Source organism: Mobula hypostoma, chromosome 14 (genome assembly GCF_963921235.1).
Source record: "Mobula hypostoma chromosome 14, sMobHyp1.1, whole genome shotgun sequence".
In the NCBI taxonomy this organism is placed as follows: domain Eukaryota; kingdom Metazoa; phylum Chordata; class Chondrichthyes; order Myliobatiformes; family Myliobatidae; genus Mobula; species Mobula hypostoma.
This window is the reverse complement of record NC_086110.1, coordinates 32,794,599-32,816,049: the sequence shown is the minus strand read 5'-3', so window position 1 is coordinate 32,816,049 and position 21,451 is coordinate 32,794,599. Positions and strand designations below refer to the sequence as shown.

Sequence of the window (21,451 nt, the reverse complement as noted above, 5' to 3'; positions counted from 1 at the left end):
AAATATCTAGAACTTGCTAAAGTCTCTGTTCATGTGCCCAATATAAGAAAAACACTAAACAAGAATGGTGTTCATGGAAGGACATCACAGAGGAAACCACTGCTCTCCAAAAAAAGAAAATCGCTGCACATCTCAAGTTTGCAAAAGACCACCTGAATGTTCCACAGAACATCTGGGATAGTGTTCTGAGGACAGATGATACAAAAGAAGTTTTTGGCAGAAATGCATACTGCTGTGTTTGGAGGGAAAAAGGGCACTGAACACCAACACCAAAACCTCATCGCAACTGTGAAGCATGGTGGAAGGAGCATCTTGGTTTGGGGCTGCTTTGCTGCTTCATGGCCTGGACAGCTTGCAATCATTAAGGGAACAATGAATTCAAAATTGTATCATGACATTTTACAGGAGAATGTCAGGATAGTGGTCCGCACCTGAAGCTTAATAGAAGTTGGATGATGCAAAAAGACAATAATATGAAACACGACAGTAAATCAACAACAGAATGGTTTAAAAAGAAGAAAATTCATATTATGGAATGGCCAAGTCACAGCCCAAACCCTAACCCAATTGAGATGCTGTGGCATGCCCTGAAGAGGTTATTCATGCAAAGTATCCCAGAAATACTTTGAACTGAAGCAGTATTGTATGGAGAAAGGTCTAAAATTCCTCCTTGCCATTGTGCAAATCTGATCAGCAACTACAGAAAATGTTTGGTGGAAGTTATTGCTGCTAAAGGAGGTTCTACCAGTTATTAAATACAAGGGTTCATATACTTTTTCCAGCCAAGACTGAGTATGACTAAACAGCATGTTCAATAAAGACATGAAAAGTACAAATGTTTGTGTGTTATTAGTTTAAGCAAATTGTGTTTGTCTATTATTGTGACTTAGATGAAGATCAGACCACAGTTTAATGAGTAATTAATGCAGAAAACCAGGTAATGAACAAGGAATTACAAAGGGTTCGCAAACTTTTTCTTGCAACTATACATGGCGAACACCTTGGGGTTTTCCTTAATCCTACTCGCCAAGGTCTTTTCACGCCCCTTTCTCCTAAATCCATTCTTAAGCTCCTTCCTGGCTATCTTGCAATTCTCAAAGAGCCCTGCCTGATTCTTTATTCCCTAAACCTTAAGTAATTTTTTTTCTTCCTCTTGAGTAAATGTTCCACATCTCTTCCACACCATGGTTCCTTCACCCTGCCATCCTGTCCCTGCATCAAAAGAACAAACCAATCCAGAACTCCCTCCAAATGCTCCCTAAACAACCTTCATAATTCCATTGTGCATTTCATGGGGTACATTATTCCCAACTTATGCTCCCAAGTTCCTGCTTAATAGCATCATGATTCACCCTCCCCCAATTAAACACTATCCCTACCATCTCCTGCTATCTCTGTTCAAGGCTATGGTAAAGGTTAGGGAGTTGGGATCACTGTCTCCAAAATGCTCACCACTGAGAGATCTGCTACCTGGCCAAGTTCAATGCCCAGTACCAGATCTAGTATGGCCTCCCTTCTTGTCAGCCAGTCTATATATTGTGTCAGGAATCCTACACATAACTAGCAAATTCTGCTCCATCTAAACCTCTTGCACAAAAGAGATGACAATCAATATTACGGAAGTCGAAGGCATCGATGATAACAACTCTGAGGAGAAAAACTTTTGGGGAGAGAAGCAGTGGCAAAATAACCACACAGGATTACTGTATTTCATCATCTAGATTGTACATTCTACTGTCACCCTGCAACAAGAGTAGTAGTTACTGATTCCAGTAGCAGAGCACTGGTTGAGTGAATTCTCCACAGATAATATCAAATTTCTTGAATCTTACTGGAACTGTAAATATCCGGGCAAGTATAAAGTATAACTCCCAATTTGACCTGCAGATGGACACAAAATTCAGTAAATAAGCTGCTCACAACAGAATACTCTGCCCTCAACATAGTTCAGCTTCTGATCCACAATACCCCTGAGATGTAGAAAGGAGGAGCTTCAGCATGCTCTTCAAAGTCAGAGAACTCCAAGCTCAAACATTATATGTAGGCTGCTCCTACAGGAAATGGCAGTGGGGCCTGAATGGGACTTGGGCACACTGGTTGCATACTAAAAAGACCGTATTAAAAAACAACTATCCATATTTTAATTGGCCTGTTATAGTCCCAGATGACTTCTTCACATTAGGAAAATTCTAATGTTTAAACTTTTAAATGCCCCAGATACAAACATCTTTTGTATTCAGCATTTTACCAAGTTATTTTGAGCTGCGCTGAACTGAATCCACTGCACACAAGTAAACAAATCAGCTCAACTCATCTATTTGGTTTCACCATTCTCATCTTTTTAGTTCTGTTAGTATAGTCTTGAACTCCAGTCTTCCATATGTACTCATCCAGCTACAAATCAATGCTGTTTGTCTCAGTTACTTCTTGTAGTGGCACATTTCACATTCTTACCCTGTATGGGTAAAGTTGTTGCGCTGGACTCCTGTCTGATTTAGTAGTAACCTTCCATTTATGGTCTCTACTTCCTGTCAGTTCAAAAGTAAAAAATATTTTGGGCACCTAAATGTAAATCAATTATGCGTGTAGACTGCTATCGACTTATCTCACTTGCACTTCCAAACTGGTGTAAAATGAAAAATTATAAATTATACTTTTGAATACAATTTAAACCATTATTTATTTATCGAAATGCAGCACAAAAAGGAGTTTCCAGCCCTTCAAGCCACGCCGTCCAACAATTCCTGGACTTACTCCTAGTTTAATAATGAGACAACTTACAATGACCAATTAACCTACCAGCCGGTATGTCTGTCAGAGGAAACCCATGTGGTAACGGAGAGAATGTATTGTTACATATGGTTAAGAGAAGTGGTCCGAACAATGGAACAAGACATATTACACTGGTCTAAACATCTAGCCCTGATCTATGTGTTGTTTCATTGCTAACTTTGTAGCCATTCTGTTACGTACCCCATAACTCTTTATTCATTGGCCTGAATTACAAGTCAACAATAAGCTAGATTATAGAATCATAGAAAAGTACAGCACAGAAACAGGCCCTTCAGCACATCTAGATCATGCCAAAACATTTAAATTGCCTATTCCCATTGACCCACACTAGGATCATAGCCCTCCATACCCCTACCAGCTATACAAGCTTCTCTTAAACATTGAAGTTAAATTCATATGCACCACTTGTGCTGGCAACTCATTCCACATTCTCACAACCCTCTGAGTGAAGTAGTTTCCCCTCATGTTCCCCTTAAACTTTTCACCTTTCATACTTAACCCATGTCCTTTGATTGTAGTCCCACCCAAACTCAGTGGAAAAAGCCTGTTTGCATTTACCCTATCTATACCCCTCATAATTTTTGTTTCCCTCTATCAAATCTCCTCTCAGTCTTCTACATTTCAAGGAATGAAGTCTAAACCAATTCAATCTTTCCTTATAGCTCAAGACCTCCAGACCCAGCAACATCCTTGTAAACTCTGGCTATATGCACTCAACCTTATTTACATCTTTCCTATTGGTAGGTGACCAAAACTGAACACAATACTCCAAATTGGGCCTCACTAAATGTCTTTTACAACTTCAACATAACATTCCATATCCTGTACTCAATACTTTGATTTATGACAGCCAAGGTGCCAAAAGGTTTCTTTACGACCCTATCTACCTGTGATGCCACTTTCAACGAATTATGGACCCGTATTCCCAGATTCCTTTGTTCTAATGCACCCTTCAGTGCCCTACTATTTACTGTGTAAGAGCTATGCTGGTTGGTCCCTAAACTTGTCTGCATTAAATTCCATATGTCATTTTTCAGCCCATGTTTCCAGATAGTCCAGATCCCTCTGCAAGCCTTGAAAGTCTTCTTCGCAGTCCACTATGCCCTCAATCTTGGTATTATCCGCAAATTTGCTGATCCAGTTAACCACATTATCAACCAGATTGTTGATTATAGATGACAAACAACAACAGACCCAGCACTCCTCTAATCACAGGCTTCCAGTTCAAGAGGCAACCATCTACTACTACTCTCTGGCTTCTCCCACAAAGCCAATATCTAAGCCAATTTACCACCTGACCTTGAATGCTGAACGACTGAAACTTCTTGACCAATTTCCCATGCGGGACCTTGTCAAATGCCTTGCTAAAATCCATGTAGACAACATTCACTACCACGCCTTCATCAACTTTCCTGGCAACTTCCTCAAAAAACCCAGGAAGATTGGTTAGACATGACCTACCATGCACAAAGCCATGCTGACTATTCTTAATCAGATCACGTCTATCCAAATACTTAAGTCCCTGAGAATACATAGAAACATGGAAACATATAAATCTACAGCACATTACAGGCCCTTCAGCCCACAATGTTGTGCCAACCATGTAACCTACACTAAAAACTGCCTAGAATTTCCCTCCCGCATGGCCCTCTATTTTTCTAAGCTCTGCGTACCCATCTAAGGGTCTCTTAAAAGACACTACTGTATCCCCCTCTATCACACCTGGCAATGTATTTCACGTACCCACCACTCTCTGTGTGAAAAATCTTATCTCTGACGCCCTCCCTTGAACCAACTTCCAAGCACCGTAAAACAATGCGCCCTCATGTTAGCTATTTCAGCCCTGGGAAAAAGCCTCTGGCTAGCCATACTATCAATGCCTCTCATCATCTTATACACCTCTACCACTGTAAGGTATATATCAGGTCAATATACTTTACAAGAATTTTCCCATGACTGATGTCAGGCTCACTGGCCTAGAATTTCCTCCATTTATTTTTTAAAGCCTTTTTTAAACAGGGGCATTGCCCATCCTCCAATCCTCTGGTGCCTCACCTGTCACTAAGGATGATTTAAATATCTCTGCTAGAGCACCACCAATTTCTTCATTTGCCTCCTGCAGGGTCTGAGAGAACACCTTGTCAGCACCCTTGGGGATTTATCCACCTTATTTGCCTCACGACAGCAAACACCTTCTCCTCCGTAATCTGAATGAGGTACATGAAGTTGATGCCACTTTACCTTATTTCTACAGGTTCTGTACCTGTCTCCTGAGTACATGCAGATGCAAAAAATTCATCTAAGACCTTCCTCATCTCTTTTGGCTCCACACATGGATTACCATTCTGATCCTCCTTAGGACCAATTATGCCTCACGAGATGAGTTTTCCAGTCTGTCCTGGCTGAGCAGTGCCATGACATTTTCCCTGACTAGTAATGTCACTCCTCTTCCTTTAATCCCTCCCAGTATGCTGAGTCAATATTCCCAGAATATTGAGCTGCCAGTCCTGCCTCTCCTGCAAGCAAGTCTCACTAATGGCTACAATAACAAAATTCCAGGCGTTGATACATGCCCTGAGCTCAACTGCCTTTCCTACATCTTGCTTTGAAATATACGCAGCTCAGAACATTAGTCACATTAAGCTTAACGTTTTGATTCTTGACTTTGTCTGAGGTCTTAACAACATCTGTCTCCACAAATGTTCTGGCACTTTGGTTCCCATCCCCCTGCAACTCAAGTTTAAACCCCACTATGCAGCAATAGCAAACCTTCCCGCTAGAATATTAGTCCCCTAGCATCTCTTCTGTACAGGTCTCACCTTCCCTGAAAGAGAGCCCAAATGATCCAAAAATCTTATGCCCTCCTTCCTACGCCAACTCCTTAGCCATATGTTAAACTGAAAAATCTTCCTATTTCTGGCCACATTAGCTTTTGGCATGAGTTGCAATCCCGAGTTCACAATCCTGGAGGTCTTACCCTTTAACTGAACACTTAACTCCCTGAATTACTTTGCAAAACCTCCTCACTCTTCCTATTTATATCACTGGTACCTACATGGACCACAACCTTTGGTTGTTCACCCACCCACTTAAGAATTCTGAGGACTCGATCCAAGGTGTCCTGGACCCTGGCACCCAGGAGACAAAATACCATCTGGAAATCTCGTTCTCATCCACAGAAACTCCTTTCTGTTACTCTTACTAACGAATCCTCTGTCATCATAGCTTGCATCTTCTTGCCTTTCCCTTCTGAGATGCAGGGTCAAACAGTGCCAGACACCTGACAACTGTGACTTTCCTCTACTAGGTCATCTTAGGTACCTGTTGTTAAGGGGTTGGCCACAGGGTCAAACTACCTCTCTATATGTCCTACCTGTCAACCCCTCAGCCTCCTGCATTATCCAGAGTTCATCCAGTTCCAGCTCCAACTCCTTAATGTGGAGTGTTAGAAGCTGCCTTCCCACATCCTGCAAGAGGAGCATTCCACTATCTTGGCTGGCATCTCTACAGCTCTAAGTGAGCAATAAAGAAGGAAGAACAATAATCTGTGGGGGTGGGAGAGGGAACTCGACCCACAGCTTTTTTGCCTTCTCTCACTTGTCTCTCCTTGCAGAAGCCTAAGTAATCTCCACTCTAACTCTGACCATTTCAATGATGGCTGCTCCACTTGCCACTGCCCTACTTTAATTTGTTCTTGCCAATCAATCGTGAATGCTGATTGACCACTGATCAAAGTTTTGAACTGCTGTGAGTGGCTGCCTTTTCTACTCAGTCAGCAAATCTGAGTGAGCTATATCTTCTCAGGCTTCCAATTTCCAATTTGCCACTGCTCAGAGACTCTCATCAATGTGATTATGACAGGCCTTCACAAAGTCCAAATATGTCCCATCCACTGCAACACCCTTTTTACCTTTTAAAACTATTACTTCAAAGAATTCAATCACAAAGAAAGAGAAAATCTACAGATGCTAGAAATTAAAGCAACACGCACAAAATGCTGGAGGAACTCAGCAGGCCAGACAGCATCTATGGAAAAAAGTACAGTTGACGTTTCAGGCCAAAACGTCGACTGTACTTTTTTCTATAGATGCTGTGCCTGGCCCGCTGAGATCCTTCAGCATTGTGTGTGTGTGTGTGTGTGTGTGTGTGTGTGTGTGTGTGTGTGTGTGTGTGTGTGTTACTTCAAAGAATTCAATGGCTTGATTTTGTTTTTGCTCCTTCAGCATTGTGTGGCTGTGTGTTACTTCAAAGAATTGATTTTGTATATGCTGACCTATTTATTGATATGAATGGTCAGTTCCCCCCCCCCCATTAAAATCTTGATTGGACAACAAATATCTGGCACAATCTCACTATAAAATCTGCACAGAACATCAGAATACAACATTTTTAAAGAAAACAAATTTCAGCTTCATTTCTTCATCTATCCCTGAGGCACTATAATGCAAGAAATTAAATGAATGCAATATACTTGATTGGAACAACCTCTTGTTGAGTAGTGTACTAGAATGAATGTACCAAAAACATTCAAACCTGCACCTAAAATTCATGCTATTGGTGGACTTTAATAAGGCAAATCAACAAATATCTCATCCTCAGTCGTACTGTTACTTATGAAGGGAGAAACAGAGTGATGATAGCCTGATATGAAAAACACATGCTGATTTAGGAAAGAGTTGAGGAGAAACTGCTTCCCCCCCTTCCCCCCACCCCCACACCCAAGTACAAAACCTGTGAAATTCTTTGCCCAGGGAAGAAGTACATTCAGACCCTGCATAACACTACCCTGCATACTGCTGATTCATTACAATGCAGTTATTCAATTCTTTATTGAAATATTTAAAATGGCAAAAATTCATTCTAAACAACACTTAAAACTTCTCAAGACCAGCCTCCATTACAATAAACATTCAATCAGCCAATGAAAGCGCTTTACATACGCTGAGCCACTCACAGCCAATCACTTATCAGTTCACACTCTGCGTCATCAGCCAATGAGAGCGCTTTACATACGCTGAGCCACTCACAGCTAATCACTTATCAGTTCATGCTCTGCGTACCCCACGTGTGCAAACATTCTTGTTCCCTCACCAATTTTATTCCAGTTTTTTTTTTACCTATCATGTCTGGAAAATGCCCTGCAACTTCGAGTGAAGGCAGTACATCCGACATGCCTAGGAAAGACATTGACATGGATGTGAAACTGCAAGTGATATGGCGTTTGGAAGCTGCTGAGCATCAGGTTTGATGTTCGCACCTCTTTGAAATTTGCAAAGTTCATCGATAATGACCCTGATTGGAGCAAAGCAATAAGCCAAAGAGAGGCGTTTTTGACATGATTTCCTGTTACCGAAAACTGCTTCATGAGAGGAAACTTAAGAAAAGGCAGTCAAATTTCGACGCTTACTTGAAGAAGAAGCCAATGTTCGAGGAGGAACCACAGTCTGGTCCTTCCTCTGAGACATAACCAACACCCGCTTCCCTCCGCTGCTGATGCAATGTGGTGCTGCTCCACTGATGTGCAGGTTAGGCCCATTTGCATGTTGTTATTCCACAAATTACTCTGTATACATAAAATATCATACATCTCGGGTTTGATTTTTTAAAAACTAAGGCATACATGTCCATTTACATAATATTGCAATTACCTCACATAGTGCTGATTTACAGAGCATTCCACCTCCAAGGAACGCATCCTCAGCGTTCAGTGGGGTCTGAGTGTAGAGCCTACTTTATTAAATATATGAGGGAAAGACAGGTAGGTAAGTGGAACTGAGTGAACAGCCAGATCTTATCGAAAGGAAGAACAGCTCTGACAGGCCAGATAGCCTACTCCTGCTCGTATTTATGTCCTTTTTGCTACAGCAGTCAACACCAGCATCCCATTCATCCGGAAAGAAAAACAAAATTCTCCCAAAATGGTGACTGATCATTCAGTTCACACACACTATTCATTTGCATTCAGGTATCCATTAATATAAATAATAAACCATGAAATTGTGATACATTTTGTATCTGTTTCAGTTTCGGATGGCCTCACCGTTCTCACACGAATCTCTAGTGATTACTGTAATTCCTGTCAATTCACAACATTTACAAATTTCTGTCAGTTCTCTTGAAAAGCTTCAGCATATCACTATGGGATTGGTCTTCATTCAGGTTTATTAATAGAATCTCTTATTTCAAGCACAAAAGATGTGGACATAATGAAAGGAAAATAAACATAAATAAAATTATTACCCTGTGTTACATCATGGACAATGGTTTGAAAAGTGCTATGTCGCATCCTAATGAAATTCACTGTGCACGTACTGGTTGGGACTTTGAAGTCATGGGCAAATGAACAGCTATTTATCATGCTTAACTTGCCCAGACTTCCTCTGGTCTTTTGCACCAAAACTTGAGGTGATTAGAAATCCATTTTAGCATCCTGCACTCTGCAGGAGATCTACGCATCTCAGATCGAAGAACTTCAAATGAGGCATGGAGATTCTGCTCCAAGAAGTGTAATTTGGAATAATTAATTCAATGCTGAATTATGTACAGAATACAAAACAAGAAAAATGGGACTAAGTAAGAAGAAAATGCAAAATTGATTTTTTAAACTTTTCAACAATAAATCTTATGAAATGACATTCCACGCTTCTCTATTTCAATTAGAGAAATGTTTCTTAGCAGTAATTAATGCACCACTCTTTTAACAATTACTTAAACTATCACAGACAAGTTTATACATTTTGTGGCACGTTTATTAAGTGCAGCAACTTCAGGGATTCCAGGTCCTTCAATGCTGAGACATTGAGCAAGATACCGTTATCATGCAGCCTCTGGAGGTGCACTGCCACTGAAACATAAAATTCCTGACTTGCAATCATGAGCAGTTATCTGTTTCAAATCTTTAATATTAGATAATGTTAAGAGCTTTACCACAAAGTCTAGATAAACTGTGCATTAATTATCCTCCACTATATTGTCAATAAGATTAAATGCTATTATCTACATTGTGAGGGCTATTACCTAGGCTTAATAAGGCTTGACAGGGTTGATGAAGAGTTGAAGTTTCCTCTCACTGGGGTGTATACAACCAGGGGTAAGTCAGATGAGAAGAAATTTCTTCACACTGCAGGTGATGAGTGTTCGGAATTCACTATCCAAGTAGGCTGCAGATGCCACACCACTCGGCATATTTATGAGAAAAATTGACAAATCTTTAGACTTCTGTGGGATTGAGGGGTCACTGCAAGGAAGTGGAGCGGGGTAAAAAATCAGGCACAATTGAACTGAATGGCAGTGGATCCATAAGGGGTCAAAGGCTTTCTCCTGTTACTGTTTATTATTTGTTAAGATACCACAGAGAAACCAAACCACCTCTCACTCAACAAAATCTTCAATTATGTTGCTATGGTGTCCCCAAAATAACTTGCAGGATTATGGGGGAAAATGTAAGCAAATTAGATTCATGAAATTGCTTTACTCAGAATTGCTATAAACTGAATGGCCACCCTCCTCTTATGCTGTAATTCTGGAGTTTTAAGCCCATCCCATAAGCATGAAAATGGTGGCCACTGTAACAGAGATGTCACCTAACTCTTCACTATCATAGCAGAAGTCTATACTTCTACTATCAAAGCTCAGGTTGCTAAATTAGACTGCCGTCTAAAGAGCACTGGATTATATTATTTTGTGGGTGCTAGAGCACTACAGCAATCTATCCTGCAGCAGATATCAAGGATGGCCATAACCTGGTCTTGGGAAACAGCAGTGTCGCTGTGGAGTACAAATTTAGTAGATAGTGCAAAGCACATGAGGTGAACACTTCTGTGGCAAGCACATAAAACACCAAGGTGCTATTGCAAATGAAGTATCTTGGACAATTAAATATTTGAATAATGGTCAATCCTAGAAAATAACTGGGACACTGAGTGAAATCATGAGAATTCGTAATGGTCATCAGGCAGTTACATGATACAAGGATAAGACCTACAAACAGCCTATAACCACCAGCAATACATTCTTATGGACAATGTTACACACGTAGGATTCTTGAAGCATTCTGCGGTGGGATATGGGATACTTAGCAAAACATCTGTGGAATCTATCATTCCCAATATCTTTGGAAAACCTGTCATATAAACTAACCTATATCCCAAATTTGTCACTCTTCAGGAGAGAGGAGATAAAGAGGAATAAACTGAAAGAATCATAAGGGAAGGACCTTCCTATCCTGAGTTACTTCTCACTTTACTTTTGACCTTCTCTGTGAAGTACAACTAAATTACCCATATCTTGGGGGATGAAAGGCAGCTTTGACACAGCAAAAAAAAAAAAATCAGCCTAAGTGCAATCCTGCTGAGCCCAACAAGCTCTACTCTGAGTCAATACTCAACAACCTGCAGTAATGGATCATCTGTTCAAATTACACATGTTGGAAAATGAACGTAGCTCTTTAGATCTAATTTCTTGTGTGGGCTTCACATTTTTTTTTGCTAATTGGACATAAATGAACTAATTTCACAAGACAGGTGGCATATACCCATTAGATAAATAACTAATATTGTCCCTCCTACCTTCAGGTTACTTGACTGAATTTTTCAATATGCGTGAAGCACATTAAAGGATATTGATTATAGGATGCATAGTGACACAGCTATTGGGACTGCTGCCTCAGAGCTCCTGCAACCTGAGTTCAGTTCTGACCTCTAGAGCTGCTGTGTGTCATTTGCACCTTTTTCATGTGACTGTGACTCAATGTTCGTTTCTTAAGAGGTGCTCGTTAGTTAATTGAGTACATTAAGCTGTTGTTGATGCAATTAAGTGTAGAAAAGTGTAGTAGCTATGTGCAAGAAGAAACATCACAAAAAGTAAGAGGTGAATGGAACTGATGAGACTGCTTTGTGAGTCGGCACATATTCGATGGGCTGAACAGCCACCTTTCAGGTTGTAAGGAAATTTGATATGATTGTGGGTTTTGTGCCAAATAAGTAAATTTAAATACTGGTGTTGAAAGGGAACATTTAGAATTTTGTCTCATGTAAGTGCTTCATTTAAGTCTTTGGCAACAATGGGCTTTCTAACTATGTTGAGCTAAAACAAAGGGCATATCAAGTCCTCTTCATTGAGAGGATCAAGCTGGAGGGAGTTCCCCAGTATCTTGCAGCTAATTACCACTATATACCTTTTACTGTGCAATCATCTAAGTGATGTGGAAGTATAAATCCGGAGAACACATACCAGTCCTCATTGACGGGTCAGCAGTGGAAAGTTTTTGGATCTCAACATCTCTGAAGATCTATGTTGATGCAATCACAAAGAAGGCACACCAGTGGCTCTACCTCATTGGGAGTTTGAGGAGATTTGGTATGTCACCAAAGACTTTTGAAAATTTCGATTGATGCACCACGGAGAGCATTCTGACTGACCCTTTTTTGATCTCTCCCTCTCCCAGTGTAGAGTGCCCTCCTGGTTCAAATTATCCACCATTGTCCCTGTATTAAAAAACACCAAGGCAACATTTCTGATCGACTGGCACCCTGTCGCACTCACCTCAATAATAAGCAAATGCTTTGAGAGGCTGGTCAAGGACTACATCTGCAGCATGCTGCTGCCCACACTGGACCCCCTACAATTCACCTATCGAAAACCGATAGACAGACGATGCAATAGCCACTGCTCTACATACTATCCTTACACATCTGGAGAAGAAAGATACTTATCTGAGAATGCTGTTCTTGTTCATCATTCAACACTAAAATTCCATCCAGGCTCGACAGGAAGCTCAGAGACCTTGGCCTTGACCCTGCCTTGTGCAGCTGGATCCTGGACTTCCTGTCAGATCACCAGCAGGTGGTAAGAGTGGGCTCCCTCACCTCCACCCCTCTGACTCAACACAGGAGCCCCTCAGGACTATATACCAAGTCCCCTCCTTTACTCCCTGTATACCCATGACTGTGTCGCCACCCACAGCTGTAATCTGCTAAATCTGCTAATTAAATCTGTCGACCACACTACATTGATTGGTCTAATCTCAAACAATAATGAGGTGGCCTACAGGGAAGAGGTCACCTCTCTGACACAGTGGTGTCAAAAAAACAACCTCTCCCACAATGTCGTAAAAACAAAGGAGCTGGTTGTAGATTACAGGAGAAATGGAGACAGGCTAACCCCTATTGACATCAATGGATCTGGAATTGAGAGGGTAAACAGCTTTAAATTCCTTGGCATCCACATCGTTGAGGACCTTGTGGTCTGTACAGATCAGCTGTGTGGTGAAAAAGGCACAACAGTTCATCTTTCACCTCAGACAGTTGAAGAAGTTTGGTATGGGCCCCCAAATCCTTAGAACTTTCTACAGGGGCACAAATGAGAGCATCCTGACTGGCTGCATCACTGCCTGGTATGGGAACTGTACCTCCCTTAATCGTAGGATTCTGCAGGCAGTGGTGTGGACAGCCCGGCACATCTGTAGATGTGAACTTCCCATGATTCAGGACAGTTACAAAGACAGGTGTGAAAAAGGGGCCTGAAGAATCACTGGGGACCCAAGCCATCCCAACCAGAAACTGTTCCAGCTGCTGCCCTCCGGGAAACAGCACCGCAGCGTAAAAGCCAGGACCACCAGGCTCCAGGACAGCTTCTTCCACCAGGCCATCAGACTCATTAACTCACGCTGAATTGAGTGTATTTCTATGTTACACTGACTGTTCTATTTATTATAAATTACTATGATTGCACCTTGCAGACATAATGTAAAGATTTTTATCCCTCATGTATGTGAAGGATATAAGAAATAAAGTCAATTCAATTCAATTGATTGCACTGAAGGCGCCAATGCACAGGATCAGAAAAAAACTGCAGAGGGTTGGGGAGATGTACTCCCCACCATCAAGTACATCTTCAACAGGCAATGCCTCAAGAAGGTGGTGTCCCTTACCATCCAGGACATGCCCTCTACTCATTGCTACCATCTGGGAAGAGGCTTGAAGTCAAACACTTAACATTTTAGGAATACATTCTTCCCCTCTGACATCAGATTTCTGAATGGACCATGAACCCATGAACTCTATCTTATTTTCTGCTCTCTTTCTGTGCTACTTATTTTTATATAAAAACATAGAAAACCTACAGCACAGCACAATACAGGCCCTTCAGCCCACAATGTTGTGCCAAACACGTACTTACTTCAGAAATTACCTCAGGTTATCCATAGCCCTCTATTTTTCTAAGCTCCATGTACCTATCCAGGAGTCTCCGCCTCCACCACCATCGCCGGCAGCCCATTCCACACACTCACTACCCTCTGCGCAAAAACGTGCCCCACCTTTCCTCTGTACCTACGTCCAAGCACTTTAAAATTGTGCCCTCCATGTTAGCCATTTCAGCCCTGGGAAAAAGCCTCTGACTATCCACACGATGAATGCCTCTCATCATTTAAATATTTCTTATTGTAACTTATGTATTTTTTAATGCATGGTACTGCATCGCTGCCACAAAACAACAACCTTCACGATATATCAGTGATAATAAACTCGATTCCAATTCTGTACCCATCTCTGCACCAGTGGCTGTTCAACTTCAAGGAACAGCAAGTCTATCTAATTTCAATTCTACTTAACATAGTGTAAGTTTTAATAAATATGGGTGGCACCATACTTATCATGGCAAATAAAATTGAAATTAGAAACACTTATCGTCTATTCAATACCAGCATCGATTAAGTGGTAACAGTCTTAGTATAGCGTTCTAAAGTAACCTCTAGTTAAGATACACAAGGGTGCAATCTGAGGTAGCATTTCAGTACAGTCTGAGGGCTGAATTGTTCCACACTTTCAGGAGACCACTCAGCCCAGGTCAGCTCTCAGAGCTATTCCCTCAATCCCATACCTAATTTATATTCACTTCACTATGCCCATTAACCCCGAGCATTCACACACACTAATAATTTACAATCCTGCCAACGGGCATACCCTTGGCATATCATGGGGTGGGGTGGGGGGGCAGAGAACTAGAGCACCCAGGGGAAACCCAGGTGGCGACAGGGAGAATATGCAAACTCCACACCAACAACCAAACACCCACAGTCAGAATTGAACCCTATTTTCTGGTCTCCCGAAGAAGCAGTTCTACCAGCTTGGCCTTCCTTGCTGGAGACGCTGACTTCCAGTTGCGATACTGGGGCTTCCGTTGAACTCTCAGGTAGAAATACAGATTTATGGTGAGAAACAGAAATGGTTGTTTCTTTGTTTATTCTTCAATCTTTATTTCCCAAACACCACTATTGAAATAAACTACGTATTCAATCATGGCAACGCTGTTCATGATGCCTGGCTCTGTGCAAACCTTACCAGAAGTACTGGAGCACTGATTTTGAAAGCTTTGAGGGTCTGTGGCATGAAAAGGCCATATAACCTCAAAACCTTATTTCAATAGTCAGATTGTATTTGTACAAATCTCATTACATGTTCTGAACCTTTCTAAGAAAGTCATTAGTCATGGCTGTAGGAGATCATTCTGATTACTAATCAGCACCCTGATTCCAGGCATGGAGTCTCTCAAAGGGGATTAACAAATAATAAGAATAGCATGCAGTTTCCTAGGCAGTGTACATTTGTATGCAGGGAAAAGGTGCTTACTACTGATATATTAATAGAATGAAAGGTTTTCCAATTCACAAAATTGAGGGGGTTGTCATATGGGGCTTACAGTATGGGACTGCAACAGCAATTTACTCCTTAAGCCAAGGCATATCCTCCTTAATCTTTCACCATTTCTCTGCTTTCCTGAAGTCTTTTTACGTAATGCTGGATTGTAGTCTGATTAATTTAACAAAAGTCGTCAGATACTACCTGGAAGATACAGTGCAAAGAAATTCAAAAGTCCGATGACTTGCAAAATACTGTTTTCCAAGATGAAGTGAGCAGGTCTTAAACTACTTGTTAACATAACTTTCCATTAATCGTGTATCCAGCAATGGGGAGGTGATGCATTAGAATGATAATTTTCTAAGGCATTGATGATGAGTAAAATACCATCTTGCTCTCTGAACTCTGTTGACTAGGCATGCACACATGGAAATGAGGCATCCTCAATGAAACTTCACTCGAAGTGGTTTCAATCCTACATATTCCATCTTATTACTAAAACAACGAAATTAAGGATTTTCCACTGGGAAAGCCAAGTCCCTATTGCCAAGCTGTACTATAAATACAACAGAAATAGCACAAAACTCCAGACAGAGAAATCTAAAGCATTAAGGACATCCAAATGCATAGAAAGTAATACTATCTTTCCCATGGGGCAACCAAAAAATCATCCTCTAAACAGCATTCACCTAAGCATATCAAGTTCACGTTCCCACTGTCCCCTATTGAAAAAAATCTGAAGTGATTCCCAGTAGCCTTTAAAGAAGACCTGCAATTTGGTAGACATACTTCACTCCACTCCATCTTATTTTTTGCCATCTAAGAATGAGGCTCAAAAGTTACAGAATGCATTGGACTACAGACTGATTAATGCTAGGTTACTGACAGCATTGAAAAAGTTCCCAGATGTACATTTGAATTGCTTAGGCATAGTAGGCTATGGAACAAGTGCTGGGAGATGGGATAAAGAGAAGGGTGTCCACTGGTCAGCATGGGTGCATTAGGCTAAAAGGACTAGTTTCCATGCTATATGCTGCGACTCCATGACTCTAAAAACCCATTTTATGACACTACTAAGTTCCACTTATTGTATACTTTGTTTCTTACACAATTCTTCATTTGAACACTTACTAATTATACTTTGTCAACATATTATTTTCAAGCAAACCAACCGTAAAGTACAATAACTTAACATAGATATTTCATGCTTTGTTGTAGTAGAAAGTATGTCAAGTTTGTATACGATTAAATCCACATTGATTGACTTACCAATGCAAAAAGACAAAAGTCCTAAATCATTGCATTCTATTTCAATATACGTTCCCAATGTCCTAATCACTTATTTACCCTGCCTTTCATAGTCTTCTTTTGCTAGAATGCATTTCATATGTAACAGTTCTCCAATATCTCCTGCAACTGAGCATAATCACACCACTCCACTGTGGATGTGGTGGAAGTGTGGTAAGGATGTGGTGGTCAAGTAAAGATGACATCATGTGAACTTTTTTCCTGAATACCACCAACAGACTCCTAGATAACAATCAGACATTTTTCCTTTCCCTTGCCTTTGAACACTGCAGCCAATTATAGTTCATGCACAATACTCCCAAAGGAGATCGGCAAACTCAGGCCTGAAATGGAAACAAAACTATTAACTTTTCAGTTGTTAACTACTGAACATCAGAACATCTTCCACACATTTGTGTTTAGTGTTTGCCTTGTTAGTGTTTACTGTGTGGTACATTGTGAGTGTTTACAGAGAAATTAAACATTGTGTTTGGGAAATTCTTCACATCAGCTCTTGCTGTTGCTATAATTGTTTAGTAAAAACCTGAATGAAACAAATGAAAGGGCTTCTTCAGCTATTGTTCTGACAAGGCAGCAATTGTAAAATTAGAGCCAGTCAAAAATCTTCAGACAAAACTTCAAAGAAATTCTAAAATTCGTATTAAAATTCAGAAGTGTGCAACACCAGAAAACTGACAAATTTGAAAGTAGCCTGTACTTCTAGCTATAGCTATGCAAACACAAGTTATTTAAAAAACAGCTTCTTAACAGAATATTCAGCAAAGTTAGAAGTTTGTAGGCTCAGTCCCACCGCATTGTCACAGCTCTAACTAAAGTAGGATCCACAGAATGTCCATACAGTACCTGCCTTTTCAAACCACAATGTAAGTTACTGCTCCTTACAGTTCTTCAGGAATTCAGCTAACTTCCTGGCGTAACCCTACGCTGAGACAACTTTAAAATTATTATCTTAATAAATAAAATAAAAACATTTTTTCTTACCAATCATATGATTTGCAACATGTATCTGTATTTCCCGTTCAGTCTCAAAAGTCATCTGGCACTTAATGCATTGGTATGTCTTCTTCTGTCCGATAATTATAAGATGAAAGAGATTATTATTTATTGTGGTGTACTAAGTTATTGTGAAAAACAATTTAAATTAATACAAAAGGAAATCATCAATTCTAATCAACATGAAATCACATTGTTACCTAAGGTACTTAGTAAAAATATACACTATGTGACCTAAAAAACAAGATTTATCATGTTTACATATCTTAAACACTCCTTCTTAGCACTATGCCACAGTAAAATTATTATTTATATGCCGATTGTACAAATACATTTAATTTTCTTACCCTGGGAGCAGGTGATGCCTGGGATGACTTTTTCTGGCTACTTGTCTCTGGTGTCATTTCCCTATGGTCTATCTGGATATGACTCTCCAGATCTTCCACAGTTTCAAACTTAACTGCACAATCAGGACACCGAAGGTTGGCACTGGTTCTTTCATTGGTTTCCTGCTGAATTACATTTGCAGACTGGCCATTTGTACTTCTGTTCATGCAACCTGCACACAAGCCATATGGCAAACCATTGATGTCAAGTTTCACCAAGTCCTGTTTGCTTCTAAACTCCTTCAGGCATAAAGCACACTTGTAGAGCCTCTGATGACTCTGGTTACTTGGAGATGATGATGCAGAGTTTCCTGACAGTTTCTGCATATGGAATGTTCCATGAATTTTCAGCTCAAGAGTAGACGTAACTGTCTGCATGCAAACTACACAACGGAAACCCGTTAGAGAGTTTCTCAGGTCTGGATGCATCTGACAATGCTCAATAAATTCCTCCTCACTCTGCAGTGGCATTTTGCAAATTCTGCAAGTTCCTGTATCAAGACTTTTGCTGTGGGTGACCTTGTGCTCAGTCAGTGTTAGAAGTGAAGGGAATCTCTCACCACAAATGGGACACATGTAGTGTTTTGCAGGTCCTCGATGGGTCTGCATGTGCTCTCGGAGACCACTCTCTGAAAAAAAAGTCCTTGCACAGATGTTGCATTTATGGCTTCCGGTTATGAATTCAGCCTTTTTCCGTGAACAATCATCTTCTCCAGGTCGAATATTATGGTCTCTCAACCTATGATTCTGAAGAAGCACCTCCATAGTATATGCCGCACCGCAGATATCACAGCCATACATAGGCTCTGAGGCATCAATATCATCTTCACTAGCTTCATGGCTGTTTAGAGCTTCCTGGTTCTTCATCAGTATGTTCTGCAAGTCAGTATCCACTCTCTTATTGCATGGTGCAATGCCATTTGCTGTACCATTTTGGTTATTGTTGTCAAACACACAATGTTTCTCTCTTAAGTGCTTTTCTAATAAAATAATGGCATGGAAGGCCTTACTGCAAAATTTACAGTTGTATTTTTTGCTGTGTGTTGTGATATGGCATTGTAGTTCTACTTCAGTACTGAATGTATCACCACAGAATATGCATTTGCGACCTTTAGCTGGATTGCCCAGATGGCTGTGCTTGACATGAAGCTGAAGATCTGCCTCCTTTCGAAAATCCCAATTACAGGCTGTGCAGCGATACATTTTCTTTTCATTACTGTGCTTCACAGCCAAATGCACTTGTATGGAAACCTTGGAATCAAACACTTCTTGGCACAATGTGCAGTGGTACAGCACAAAAGTGTGCATATCCAACAAGTGCTTCTGCAGATCATCCACTGAGGAAAACTGCTTGTCACAGCTCTCACAGACATAATGAGTTGATGTTGTCATGTAGTGTATGGTAAGATGTTGTAAAAGACTCTCCTGAGAATCAAAATCCTCTTTGCATTGAGGACATGACTGCTTCCTTAGAAGAATTTCCAAATGTGACTTCAAATGGCTTTGGAAACTTTCAAATGAGGAGAACTTAAGGTCACATTGGTTGCATGGATATTCGCCATTTGATAGGGAAGGTACACTTGCTGACAACCTCTGCCTTTTAGGAGAAGATACCTCTGCATCAGAAGAAACAGGACTTTGCTCTGACTTTGATTTTCGGCCACTGTTTGCTAATGGAATGTTCTTATGGTTTTCCTTGATATGTTTTGTGAGCTTAAGGATGGTGCCAAAAATGGGTGAATTGGTACAATAAGGACAAGAGTAAACTTCCATGAAGGATTGTGTTGCCTGTAATACAGGTGACTCTAGCTTTGGATTTCCTACGTTACAGTGAGCTTGCTGAATGTGTTCTGTAAGTGAAGATTCTGTCAGGAATCCCAGTGAGCAATGAGAACAGAAGAAAGTATGGTTTCCATCTTGAGAAAGTGCGTTTGGGACACAATGTGAAATTCGTATATGTTCCTGCAAACTATTTAGCTCTGCAAACATCTCTGGACAATAGTTGCAGTGAAATGTAGATGCGCTGGTAAACTGCATTACTGGAAAAACATTATTTTTGTGTACTTTCCGGACATGCTCATTTAAGTTATACAAAGTGGGAAGGGAATCAAGGCAGAACTGGCATGTATGACTTTGTTGAGGTTTATCCGAGTGAATGGTTTTTAAATGAATTTCTAGGACAGCCAAACTACTAAAATCACGCTTAGAACAATACGGACAGCTATAGGTGACTTTTGGTGACCAAGAGTTTTGCCTTCCTTCTCTTTCCAAAGATCCTGAAGATTTTCTCTGACTTCTGGATGGCTTTAGAGTCGAATCAGGTGTGGAACCACGTTCTACTGAAGCACTAGAATCAGGAGTTGTGCTACTCATTGAAGCAGCACTTCCTGTAGCAGGATCAGGACTTATGCTATGATTACTGGAATCTGGTTGCCTATGGCTATCCAAGTGGCAATAGACCTCTTCTACCGTAGTAAACTGTTCCGGGCACATTGGGCATTTATGTTTCTTATTCCCGTGGGCTAGATCAATGTGACTGATTAATGCATTTTCTTCAGCAAATACTTCAGGGCAATGGATGCACTGCAACTCTGCTTTCTCACAAATCTGCGGATGATTAGTTGCCATATGTTTTTCTAAGTCTTCAGCTTGATTAAATGTCTCATCACAATAATCACAGACAACATCTTCCTTCTTCATCTCCTTCTCGAGCTTAGCAACATGATCTTTGTTCTTCTTATGGGCCTGCATGTGACTTTGTAATGAACTAGTAGAAGAAAACCCACGCTTGCAAATTGTACATTTGAATGGCTTACTTGAGCTGTGAGTTTTCAAGTGGATCTTGAGATGATCACTGCGAGAAAAAGCTGCCTCACACTCATGACAGTGGTACTTTTTGTCTCCAGTGTGAAGTTTGATGTGACGGTCACGGCTTCGTTTATGTTTGAATAAACGGCTGCAAAATGTGCACTTGAACGGAAGTTTGTCACTGTGGATTTGCTCATGCCTCTTAAGATAACTTAAACGGCTGAAAGATTTGTCACAAAATTGGCATGGATAAGGCAAACCAGTCCCTCCTTCTTCATCCACAAGGCCAAGATCACAGCCCTCTCCTAACATCTGAGAAGGTGACGCAACATCTTTACTGGAGGGAGATGAAGCCACCCATGATACTTGTGGGTCATCATCACCATCTGCAGAGAAAGGAAAATAAAAGCTTTAATTCCAAATTGTGGAAGAATAAGGGCAAATTATTTTTAGAACATGATGCTTTATTACATTAGAAACATAACTACTCACACAACTACATGTCAGCATAAGCAAATGAAGAAA

General features: G+C 40.6%; 1 protein-coding gene across 9 annotated transcripts in view; it reads right to left on the bottom strand.

Annotated features, from left to right (window-relative positions):
• Positions 1-21,451, bottom strand: part of znf423 (zinc finger protein 423) — a 401,236-nt gene that overhangs the window by 181,914 nt on the left and 197,871 nt on the right. For 8 of the 9 annotated variants that reach the window (XM_063066903.1, XM_063066905.1, XM_063066906.1 and 5 more), the window contains 2 exons: positions 18,080-21,312; positions 17,721-17,805 (listed from right to left, as the gene is read on the bottom strand). In XM_063066903.1, coding sequence (XP_062922973.1) covers positions 17,721-17,805; positions 18,080-21,312 — 3,318 coding nt within the window. The remainder of the gene's footprint in view (positions 1-17,720; positions 17,806-18,079; positions 21,313-21,451) is intronic. The other variant, XM_063066904.1, reaches the window with a different exon arrangement.